The sequence below is a fragment of the Emydura macquarii genome, unplaced genomic scaffold (genome assembly GCF_026122565.2).
Source record: "Emydura macquarii macquarii isolate MOO-44397 ecotype Brisbane River unplaced genomic scaffold, CSIRO-AGI_Emac_v2 contig_3328, whole genome shotgun sequence".
Lineage (NCBI taxonomy): Eukaryota > Metazoa > Chordata > Testudines > Chelidae > Emydura > Emydura macquarii.
The window spans coordinates 4,182,988-4,195,926 of NW_027133465.1; the positions used below are offsets into that span (position 1 = coordinate 4,182,988).

The 12,939-nt window shown below is 37.8% G+C and overlaps 1 protein-coding gene across 5 annotated transcripts in view; it reads right to left on the minus strand.

The window, feature by feature from the left end:
• Nucleotides 1–272: 272 nt before the first annotated feature.
• Nucleotides 273–12,939, minus strand: part of EMSY (EMSY transcriptional repressor, BRCA2 interacting) — a 63,112-nt gene continuing 50,445 nt past the window's right edge. The window contains exons 15-21 of one of the 5 annotated variants that reach the window (XM_067533218.1): nt 11,784–11,948; nt 11,335–11,490; nt 9,106–9,165; nt 7,839–7,993; nt 5,047–5,610; nt 3,677–4,189; nt 273–1,834 (exon numbers count right to left, since the gene is read on the minus strand). In XM_067533218.1, the coding sequence (XP_067389319.1) occupies nt 1,640–1,834; nt 3,677–4,189; nt 5,047–5,610; nt 7,839–7,993; nt 9,106–9,165; nt 11,335–11,490; nt 11,784–11,948 (1,808 nt within the window). In that variant the 3' untranslated portion in view covers nt 273–1,639. Of the gene's footprint in view, nt 1,835–3,676; nt 4,190–5,046; nt 5,611–7,151; nt 7,994–9,105; nt 9,166–11,334; nt 11,494–11,783; nt 11,949–12,939 lie in introns of those variants that run through there. The other 4 variants (XM_067533216.1, XM_067533220.1, XM_067533219.1 and 1 more) reach the window with 4 other exon arrangements.

The window sequence follows — 12,939 nt, forward strand, 5'->3', positions numbered from 1 at the left end:
AAAACTTTGCCATTTAGGCTTATAATTAACAGACAAAACAGAACATAAAAACAAAAGTCACAAGGACTTTATAAATGAAGTAACTGCTAACAGAGGCTAAAAAGAGAACCAACAGCACCATCTACAGGATACTGCAATGTTGCTACATACATGGATGCTCAGGACAAATATGTTCGTCTTTTTAGATTTTGTATTTTGGTCTGATGAATGTTTCTTCAGCTGAAATTTAATCTTAAACTACAATATCAACAGTAAAATCACATCTTAAAAAAGACTGACGCAAACCCTGTATTATACTTTGGATGAATTCTACTTACAGTAGCACTTCAGCACCAACACATGGGCAGTTAGGCTGATAGATGTATGTACAATTGAGTGATATGTCAAAATCTTAAAATGCTTAGTTATTTATAATGAAATCTATACAAAACGGTTAAAAACTTCTATGTACAACTTTTTAAAAAAGAAAAGGCATTGTCTTCATTACCAGAACGTATTAAAACTGGCTCTCCTGTCATCCCACCTGCACCCATCTCTCTCTCTGTGGCTTGTAACAATCACAAAAAACCCAACATATTGCTTGAACAAGCCAAGTCGTAAGGCTGAGGATTACCTCTGAAACATACAACTAATCGATTTAAGCTTTTGGACTCCCAAAATGGTCATTTTAAAAACAGCATGTAAGAGTAAAATATAGATTTTTAAAAGCCTCAGCTTGCATCTGAATACAACAGGCTGAAGTTATGAAACAATCAAATATTCCCCAATTCTGAAAATTTGTTTTAAACCAGAATACATTTCTCCCATCCCACAACATTAGAATGAAAACGTTTGCCTGTTTAACAGGAACTAGTTAAGCAACTTAGCCTGGTTTTAAATTGTTACATTTAAATAAATAATCAGAGGTTAACTAATTCGACTAAAAGGGCATGTCATGTGCTTGTGGCACAAAAAAGAAATGTTTTGTACATTAAATTAGCATATTTCTTGAAATATATGAAAACAAAACCCATCTTACCTGTTAGTGATATTGCTTATTTCCAAACATTCACCAACAAGTAATTAAAAAAATAAACTATATTTTTAGGCTTATTAAAAATCTGAACATTAATTGAGCTCAAGTGCAAGAAAGCTAACCAATTCAGAAATTCCTGGGGCTTTTCCAGCACTGCCAGAGATACCTTTTATCTCACATGCTATTTAAAAATACAAATATCTATTAAACATTCTCTCTTTGTGATGTTTTGCTCAATAGCTACAAAAAGAAAGACACGGTAAATTAAAAGGTCCCTTTTTACTGAAAAATTTCAGTATCTGGTCAAAAGCTTCATAGCAAGAACTTCTACTCATCTTCTGAATTCGTTGTAGATTTGCCTTAAAAAAAAAAAAAAAAAAAAAAAAAAAAAAAAAGACATACATTCCACTGTCACAGGTTTACTATATCTTGGTAACTATAACTTTTTGGAAACAATTTTAAGATGTGGTTTCTGCAATACTGTCTTGTTAAAACACACAGATGCTTCAAGGGTCCAATGAACAACTCTAATAGGCAAAGTGCTCTAATACATCACAATACAAGGGTATCTTGGACACTCAATTGCCAAATTAACTATAAAGTGCACTCCAGTATCCCAATTCATTAGGATTGCTCAGCAGAACTTTGAGAGGGGCTGGGTTCAGTGCCTTCCTCAGTACTACTGTCCACATCTTGTTCCATTGCTGTCTCCTCATCATCAAGACGTTGACTAGTAAAGTTATTGAGCTCCAGGAGCCCACTGGGTTCCACTACCACATTGGAGCTGGAGTGACAAGGGATGGAGTATTGAGGGATAGTCTAAAGGAAAGGGAAAAAAAATAAATTTTTAATATGCAGTTTTGACAGGCGAGTCAAAGATTTGTGTGTCTGTTAATGAAAGTGCCTTAAACTCATGAGTTAACTCATGTCTATTAAACACTTTCCCAAGGCCAATAAATTTGTTTTCATCCCATTGATACAATATTGCTACGTTAACTCTAGCATGAAAGGATCATTTTTGTAGGATTTATTAACTGAAGGATAAATTGAAATGATTAAAGAAAGGATAGTCTTGTTAAGTCTGGTTAAGACAATTGGCTGTGATTCAAAAGATCTGAATTCAATTGCCAACTCTGCCAGACTTCCTGTGTAACCTTTGGCAAGTCACTTAATCTTTTTGCTACCTGCCCATTCTCTAAAATAGGGATAACACACTCCCACCTTTTGTGTGTTTTGTCTATTTAGACTAAGTATTTTGGGACTGAGACTTCTCTTACTGTTGTAGGTACAACATATTGCACAATAGATCCCTGATCTTGGCTGGATTAATACAAAGAAAGAATAATATATTCAGACTGGTAAACGTCCTGCAGTGACCAAGGAATACAATAGATGACCAAATCGTTTTTTGTTTTTAATTTCTAGATCCTATGGACAGTATTTTAATTATTAAAACTGATAATCAGATGAGTATTTTGATTTTGAAATAGCCCACACATCATAACCAGACCTAATGTTATGGTGATTAGTATCATATAAATATCTAATATATACAGATATATTAGAGTAAAATAATCTTTTAAGCCTTTACTCTTCAAAAGTTACAAAATCCTAAGTATTCCTAGAATAAATTCCTAGAATTCCTAGTTGCAGGGAAAATATTACAAAAATAATTCAACACATGTAAACTTTATACAAAAATCAAAGTTAGAGTATTTGTTTCCATCAAAATTACACATTTTTCACCATAACAAGTGCACATATAATACGCAATAAAACCTCTCTAATCTAAACACTACCATTTGAATAAAAACACACTGGCACTCTGTCCCCTTCTCTGCAATGATTCAGTATCAGGGTGCTGTAAGATCTCAGATGACTTAGATTTCAATGCTTTGACAATCTGTACTATGGAATACACTAATAAATTATGAAGTACCAAATTAAAACTAAATTAGAATAAATGAACGTTTTCACATTTGTTCACTTAGGTCCTGATTCAGCAAAGCACTTATGCATCTGCTTAATTTAAGGATGTGCATAGTCCTGTTGACTGCAAATCAATGAGACTTACTCATATGCATAAACTTAAAAATGTACTTAAAGTGCTTTGAAGAATGACCCTTATTTACTAATTTGCAAAAGATCTCCATCAGTTGGAATTAGTGAGATTCTACTGTATCTCATTTATGCTGAAGAAAATTTTACATTAAAAAGAGAGGTAAGACTGTTAGACACTGTAAAAAGTCCTGGCACAAATCACACCTCCATGGTAACAGCAAAAGTTGCATGTTCAAGCATTTCAGTTAGAAGATGATTTAGAATGTCTAGCAAGTTTGGTTTGTTTCTTTAATAGGAAAGCAAAGAACAACACTTAAAATGCTCAGAAGATAAACAGTAGGAATATAGTGACCAACATGTTTGAGAAATTGTATTTAACAACTTATTACCAAAACAAGCACTAAAACAAAACAAGCGCATAAACAAGCGCTAAACGTTTTTATACTCTTAAATCACTTACTGATTGAGGAGTAGAGGAGAACTAAAATAAGAAAGGAAAAAATACTTGAACATTGTTCAGTTGCTATTAACGTGTTAGACAGATAAACCTAGAAGTATCTGCTTTATTTTTTATCTTTATTTGCTCTGCTCTTCTCTTACCTGGATAATAATTTCAGAGGAAATCTCTTCAGCTTTCTTTTGGGATATATTCTGAATGTGTATAAACTGGTTTGTTGAAGGCACTCCTTGTGCATCCATTTTCCTCTCTGTTAAAGCAGGACCAACAGCAGGAGGACTCGAACAGGATTCTTTACATTTCAGATGCTGGGAGATAGAAGTTGCCGTCATCCCTACTGCAGTCACCCTCGGCACGTGGGTACAAGGTGATGATTCTGCTTCGCTAGCAAGTTTACTAGTAGACATGGCCTTGTTTGGGGGATCCACTATCATATGTTCTATGTTTGTGTCAATCTGAGCTTCCATCATAGACATTTTCAAAATGTCTGCTACTGCTGTCTTCACGGATGCCTGCATGGGAAATAGGCTTGAAACTGGCGATGCCAGTTTGGGCACAGAATTGCCACCTGCTACCTTTGAAACAGTAGGAGGCTGACGCCCCTCAAAAGTTATCTTTGTAACAGTGGATCCTTGAGTTATAATTGGCTGCTGCACCTGAAAATCAAATTTTTGTTGTGCATGTTACAGCTATTTTTTTATTTAAACCTAATCAATATTTATCTGGACAATACGGCACAAACAACAAACTTGCTATTAAGAAGACAGTTGAAGCTCAGTGTTTTAACAAAGGAATCAGCAGTGATACGATAACATTTAACTGAAGCCTGGGGAAGGTAGCTTTTGGACTGCTAGACAAGGTTTCTAGCAGAATATCACAGCAGCTCCATTTTCCTTTGGGATTTACATCCCCATATGATGTATGTTAATCCCCTCTTATTATTTTATATATGCTTCAAGGGGTTGGGGAGTTGTAGGTTTTTGGAGTTAGTTAAAATACATAGCTAGTATTTTATTTTCCTTAGTCTACACATCTTCCCCTCCCAAGGAAAGTAAAATTGCTCCTCTAGGTAAAATGTATTTATTATTTAACTGAAGGGTGATTGTGATGTAAACAACAAAGGAAGACGTACAATGGAGATCCTTGGGAGACTGCCATGTATTCGTCTTTACTTCCACAGAAATTTTAAAAAATGTTACGGGAACGGAAATCAATGATGTGTTATACCTAAAAAAATAAAAGAAATTGGGGCAAATTCCATGCACTGTTGGTTGCAGAAATTCACAAAAAACTGTCCAACAAAACTGATTTGTGAGCTCTATGGATTTTTTCCCCTATATTATAACATGTGCTTCTCTTTCCTAGTGTCAACCTTCTGATGGGGAAATTAATACCAGCGTAATGAGGAGTTCTCTCTTGCCAGGAGAAAACACGGCTACAGCAACTGGGTTGGAGTTTGGATTTTTCCTCGGACAGCGACGTTTTATTTTGCATGCTATCAATATTCCGTTACCTGGCTTGCTGGCTGTTTCTCTGAAGAGGCAGGTAGCTGCATTTGACTCTGGGGGGGTTGGGGCTGCACGTAGATTTTTTGTGCCGTTGGTGCCTGTTGCAGTTTGGGCAGCTGCTGAGTAGTTTTTACTGCAAGCACCTGTACTACAGTTTGCTGTGGCTGCGCCACTAAGGTAGGGAGTTGCCTTTCTTTGGCCATCACGTGGTGTGAGGTGTGCTGTGCATCTGGTTTGGTCTGTGCTTGCTCTTGCTGAAGTGGGGTTAGCTTTTGATGCCGAATAGAAAGCTGGGGCATTTGTGGGAGTTTGTGCTGGAGCTGATCAGCCTGCAGGTGGATGGTCTGCTTTTGTTTAGTCTGAAAGCACTGCAGAGTTTTCACTTGCAGTTGAGTCTGTTCCAGCTGTGGTTGACTCAGTTTCTGCTGTTTTTGTGTCTGTGACTGCGTCAGGGCAGATCTGTAAAACAGACCAGTCTGAGGATCTAGGGTATCCATCTCTTCCACTTCTCCTTCCTCAGTTCCAAGTTGTTCACTGTGTTTGGTAAATGCAGTGTGGCTGCTTAAAGCCTTAATAAAAAAGTTACAAATGAATAAGTAATGAGACATCATCTAAATTACTGCAGAATACACAAATCTAGTGACATTACTGAATATTTAAACTGGACTGTTTTAAAAGCAGAATACATCATAGGATTTCAAGTGTCCAACTCATATATAAAAACAGAAATATCTTACAATCGTGAGTTCCCAAAGCCATAGCACTCAATTGCTATTTCCATATCATAATAAGGTAGGTCCTGGTGTGCCACCCACTACTTGCCTCTTAATTGTAGATGTCTTACTCTCTATGGAACTTAGGTTATTCTTACATTTGGAGGACTTATATTTGGGTCACCTCAAACTCCATGATGGCTGAAGGGGAAATGGAAGGGATTGGCTGGAACAATGGAGATCTTAGGTTGGTGACTTGTCAGGTTCTTGTTAAAGCCAAGAATTGCTATTTTAAGAGATTCTGATCCTGTTTTCTAACTCTTTGTTTCCTTTGACTCTTCTTTGTGACTTCCTCTACTATTTCTACTTGGAACCTGCCCCATTTCCCATGCACTAAAGCACAATCTCCTTTCTCAGACCCAGTTCTTCCTGCTTTAATTTCCTCACCACTGCCATGTCTGTATCTTCATACCATCAAAACTACCGTCCAGTTTGAATTAGATTTAATTCCTTGGGGGCCAAGAACACTGTCTTATTACATGTTTTGTACAGCACCATGCATATCAACAACCCTAAATAATAACTAAGTAGCCTCATTCAGTCAAAATTCTACTTCTACAGATGCTCTCTGCAGAGGCTTTACAGAATGCCCCTCTGCCATGTACATTGGCCAAACTGGACTACCACTACGCACAAGGATAAATGGACACAAATCAGACATAAAAATAACAACATCCATAAACCAGTGGGAGAACACTTTAATTCCCCAGGGCATTCTGTGTCTGACCTGAAAGTTGCCATACTTCTTCAAAAAAACTCCAAAGACTTCAAAGAGAAACTGCTGAGTTAGAAATGATCTGCAAACTTGACACATTCAAACTGGGTTTAAACAGAGACCTGGAGTGGCTACCTCACTACCGAAGGTAAATTACTTTGCTCACCCATTCTCACCTCCTACTCAATGGTTGTCATTAGGTCTTAAGTACCGGACTCCACCTCCCCCATTGTTCTCAATGCACCTGGATATCTATAAGATGCCTCTGTGTTACCTATTTTCTGTATTACTACATCTGAAGAAGAGAGCTGAAGTCTCTTGAAAGCTTATGCTTGCAAATATTAAATTTGTTAGTCTTTAAAGTGCCACAGAACTCGCGTTGTTTTTGCTGTATACAGACTAACACGGCTACCCCTCTGGAACTATTCTACATAAAAAGTGAGTACTGTAAATCTACCCAGGGGACCTCACAAACCTGGAGTAACCTTATTTTTGTTACTGCTGGCAGACAGAATGCTGACTCTTGAATGAGAGATGAAAATTAAACTATTTAAAAAAGAAGTTAACACACCACAAGCTTCTACCTTTGCTTTTTAAAGGATTGTCACTTTCATTTGAGGTGTTCCACCACACTTTTTAAAGCAGTCTCACAGTTGTAACTTGGCAAGTTAAGAATTTTGTCACTGGCCTCTGCAGTTTGGCACCTGGCCAAGCTCCAAACCAAAGACAACTTGTCTCTTCTATGTTGTCTCCAATTCTCCTCCATTTCCTTCCCCTGCTTCAAGACTAACATAGTCCTGTAGAGCATTTCCCCCTTTTCTGACTGTATACAGAGACAGACAAGTCCTACTCTGCTGTCAGGTGTACTCCACACAAACACAGAGGGCTCAGAGGCAGCAACAGCTTTTCAAAATGGCCAATAGCAAACGTATAGCATATATAAAACAACTCCTCCACTTATTGTTCTGATAGCCAGGGTAGATGAGGTAATATCTTATTGGATCAACTTCTGTTGGTAAAAGGTACAAGCTTCCAAGATAAAAGATATCACTTCACCTACTTTGCCCCATATCCTAGAACCAACATGGCTACAGCAACACTGCAACCAACTATGGAAAATATTCTCAGTCTTTTTTTTAGTCCCCTACTTGAGGAAGACCAACTCACAATGGGCCAAATTCTATCCTCATACTTGGGTTTCCACTGACACCAACCAACATAAGGTTTGCATTCAAATCAAAACCTAACCATATATAATTCACATAGTCTGTAAACATAAGTAGGCTGTTTGGAAAAGAAAAGGTACAACCTGCTGCATGATATGGGTAATTGTGCCTGTGGAAGATGCAGGGATAGATTTCACCACAACAGAAGTCTGTGTCGCTGTTTGCGATTGAGCCACATGCTGCAGCAGAGTCCTCTGGGGCTGGGTGGACTGCTGGTGTGGCTGTGACCGATGACTGACTGAAAGTAAAAAGGTCAATGGCACTTCCCCAGAATTAACTGTAGTAGCTGAAACTACTTGCTTTGTTAGATTTACCTTCAAGTGAAAGCAAATATAGATGAAATAAAAATCTGAATACAAAATAAGTCCTTTACTGTATGCTAGCTTCAATCTCAAAGTGTAGATCTACTCTGAGAAGCACCTTTAAAATGGCATCATAGGGTCTGGTGTTCATCTCAGTGATTTCTGAGCAAGAGCATGCTCAGTTTAAAAATATCCCCCCTCTGCAACTGCTAGCTCTGCAAATTGAACTTGTGCTCAGAGTCTCAAGCTGAGTTTTTTCACACATCACCAGTAGGAAACATTGTGGAGTCCAAATTATGCTGTTACATTTTTGCAACTCCATTGAAGGCAGTGTGGTTGCGCAGACTTAAGTGAAAACAGCAAAATGTGATTACAGAAAATTACTAATGATTATATGTTAGAAGAGGAGAACTTTAGGACTCTCAGACCCTACATTAAATGTACAGGGCTGGAAATTAGAAAATGTTTACTTGTAAAGATGTTGAGCAAATTTGCTCAGAAGTCACTTAGACAATACACATGAACCCATCATACCTGTTTTTAGAGTCACTTATCAGACTAGCATCACACTAACTTTGGAGCTCTAGTTTTGGCTCCATACTGACCAGATAGGTAGGCAGATGAAAGAGTCCTAAATTCAGATAATGATTTATTCTATTATCTAAAAAAGCAGTCCACAGCATAAGACAGCAGCATCAATGGAGAACCCAAATCAGTTTATACCTACTCATAGCCTTATGTAGTTATGTGCTTTAACTTATTCCTAAATATTTCAGACACTGGAAAATATGGTATGTTATAGATGGCTCAGAGGAATATGGTAAAGACCAGCTTATAACCAGACTTAACTGACAATGATCAGAAGTCTACCTTTGCTAGTAGTTAGAATAGAGGCCAAAGTTTGGATGAACATGGAAACTTAACTTGCAACTCCTAGAGAGAGGTTGGATAAAGTCTGCATTGGCTTGCATGTTGTATCAGCTCTTACTGGATCTCCCCAACAGTTTCTACAGAACTTAAAACTTAATTTAAAAATAAAGTTTCTAACCTATATGGTTGTGTAGATATTCTTCCGAATGTGAACCAATACAGAGTTGTCTTCCTGAGTCTGCAGACAGACAAAACATGATAATACTAAGAGGTGTGAACTGTCCCATCCAACTCAATGAGTGTTATCGCTCAAGCCTAACCACTATTTAGATTTTTTTTTTAAATGTACCTAATCGTCTAGGTCAGTGTTTCTTAACCTGGGGTTTTAGAGGGGTCGCAAGTGCAGAGCTGGTATTGGGGGTGGCAAGAAAGGCAATTGCCTGGAGCCACAGGGGCGCCATGAAACTAAGTTACATGCCTCAGCCCCGTGGGGGTGGGACTCAGGCTTCAGGGGTACAGTAGTTTGGAAAGGTTAAGAACCACTGGTCTAGGTGCATGTATAAAAATTCACAACATATAAATGTCAGTATAGTATATTATTTCATTGCTTATCATTGTAGCAGAAAATCCTCCTATTCTGGGATTACTGACATACTTTTTTGTTTCAAATACAAATTCAATGACCTGTGCTCCTTAAACTCAGGTGGGAAGATACTGGTGAAGTAACTGCAGCTGTATGCTGTTACAAAGGCTGCTGCTTTCCAATCCACGGTTGGCTACATTTAATTGGTGGGAAAAGTTTATGGACCCCTACTATGCACATTCCCTGTAATTCTGTAAATCACTGAGCTTTGTTTTAAACACGCCACCCCACTATTTTCAGTTACTGATTATTGTAAGTTCAGGGAAGCTTTCATTGCAGTTGTTGGTTATCCTGGATCTATGGATAAAGAAGACTTCAAGCTACAGGAATATCAAATGTTGAATATTGAATTTTTTAAAGCACTGATTTAAAATGTATGTGCAGTTCAACTTGACTTTTCCAGTAGATCCTGGAGAAATATGAAACTGGAGACTTAAATATAAGGCACAACGCACAGTGTATGGTAATGTCAGGGAATATGACTGATCTTCAATTATCTAGAGTTTAGTTTAGTAATGTTATAATGTAAGCTTACTTGTAATTAAATACTTATTGTACTTCTTGTTATTAAAATAATATTTTAATATTAAGTCAATGTTTTTCCACCAGGGATCCATTGGAGCTGTGACTCTCACAATCAGAATTGAAGCCAGATACAGTAAGTAGTATAAAAAAATAAAAGTCCCATACAACTTAAATCTGGAGATAAGGGGACAAAAGTGGAGGGGGGAGAAGTGGAGGGGAAAATGAAAAATAATGGAAATACCACATTAGATTTTAACAAATACTAAAAACACTGAAACCATATTTCAAATACATTTTAATATAAACAAGCATTATCCTGTTTTCAAACTGACATTTTCACCACAGATATAACTTAATTGGGAAATGCAAACTGCAAGCATGTAGAGTGCTCATTCAAGTGCTGAATTTAAGAAGCTAAATATAGCTAACCCTTACGGGATGGTGGCTCAGAGCAAGTGTCTGGGGACAGAGGAGAGTGTTCGTTTGTGGGAGTTATTGTTTAATTAGACAGCTGTCCAGAGAAAAACATTGGAGGATTGAGGCAGCATGAGGATTAGAAAGATGTTTTAGACAGATGAGAGTAGGTCAGTTAAGGTTAGTGAAAGATGAATCCCAATAATAAGTGTGATATGCCAGTTTGAAGCACTTCAAAATGGATATGGAAGTTTACCAGCCCACACTTCAAATGTACTTGCCCATAGTGTCATAAGACTGGCAATTATAATGGAAAATGCCCACTGGGCCAAAAAAGGGCTATTGCTCTGTACTGGTGAGTTGAATTCTGCAAAGCTGGGTGCACTACTCCAGCAAGAAATTTTTTATCCTTCTCACAACATATACAACATCATATAATGAATCCTGAGCTTCATGTTCTACTTTTCTTTCCCAAAACATCATCAGGAGCACTTTGCCCTTTCACCACCAGATCAGAGTGGAATATGTTTAAATGATTTTCCTCAAAACAATGACCTTTTGTTTCATTTTACACCAAAAATAGATAGATAGATCAGAGAATGTGCATCTACCAGGAAACAGCAGAAGCAGCCCCTACCCCTTGATATGGCCTCAAAGTAGGGGAAGAAGACTAGCATGATTTTCCTCTACAGAAATACTATGAGGAAAGGAAGACAAAAAATATTGACCCTTCCCCCCCCCATGCAACAACAAAAACACAACAAAAAGGGCCTAGTACAACAAAAAACAACCTAATATCCATAGTATGTTTTTGTAGCCACTTACCAGTTGTAATATATTCAGCAACTAGTTCTGATTCTACCACAGCAATGGAAGGGCTTTCTGGAGAATGCCTCTTTTCCTGAGTCATCTGAATAGGAACTGCCATTTGGCTCAGGTCAATAGTAGGTTGTCTCGGTTTTGATTCTAACTTCTCCTTCACTGCTTTAAGATATTGGGGAGGGTGGGGGAGGGGGAAGGAGAAGAAGTGCACCTTTTCATAAAATAGACTCCAATTGAAGTTAAATACATAAAAAGGTAAGAGAATTAATTTGCTATAAATGCAGAAACAGTCCCAAGAAAGTAGGACATAAACAAGATATACTGTACTTCCAAACTGAACACTTGCAAGAGCAAAAATACAGAATTTACATCTAAAAAAAAATGTAAAATATAGTTATTTTAACAAACAATGCAATTGACTAACATGATTCAAAGTGATCCCAAACACACACCTGTTGTCTGCTGGAGTTCCAGCAGTGCTTTTATTGTAGAAGTAGCCGACTGCGATTCACTGGATACATCTTGGTAAATTATTGTAGGGCTGGTGTCAACAGCAATTTCATGTTCTGACCAATCCTGACTTCTAGACGCAATCACGTGAACGACAGGCTGGGAATCTGTTATACAAAAGAATGAGGACAAATCAAATCAAACTGCAAAGTTACCTACCTTTCGTAATTGTTGTTCTTCGAGATGTGTTGCTCTTGTCCATTCCAAGTAGGTGTATGCGCACCACATGCACAGTCGCTGGAAGGTTTTTCCACTAGCAGTACCTGTTGGGTCAGTGCAGTCTGGAATCACCCTGCTAATTCTCATGGGAGAATTTGAACTAACTCTGTATATGGACTATTTAGTCTTCATTTCTCTCGACTGGATTTCTAACAAAGCAGCAATAACAAGGACTGATGATGATGACCCTCACATTGTTTGGGTAATTTCAGAGACTTTGCAATTTAAGTTCTTTGCAACTCAAGTTATCATCTCTACTTTGAAATTGACTTTTAACTTTATTTTCCTCTGTGTATGTATACTGAGTTTTTAAGCATTACTCTCTTTCCTTTTTTTAAAAAATAAGTATTAGTTTAGTTAATAAGCATTGGCTTTCAGCTTGTATTTGGGTAAGATCTGAACTATTCATTGACCTGTTTGGTAATGTGTTCGATCCTTTCAGATTGGTAGAACTTTTCTACATATGATGGATAAAGATTTTCAGTAATCCCCATCATATCTGTTTTGGCTGTCTGGGTACTAGCCAAAGGGCTTGATAGTTTTTAAGGAAACTGTGTTTTGTCTTCTGAATGACCAGTGAGGTAATCAGAAGCTGTTTGTTGCTGGCTTGGTATACCTTAAGGAAGAAAATCCACCAGTATTTAAGGCTTTGCCTGCCCCATTCTTTGCAGTTTGCCCTATTTAAACAATCTCAGCGTGGTTCCCCTGGAGGCCAATGTCACAGTAGATAGCCGTTTTTTCTTCGAGTGCTTGCTCATGTTGATTACTAGTAGGTCACTTCCAAACAGACCCAAAGAGGAGGGGTCGGAGCTCACGGAATCTCTGATTGGAGCACTGCTCTGCCGAATGTTGCATCATCTCTGGCTTGCTGAGAAATGA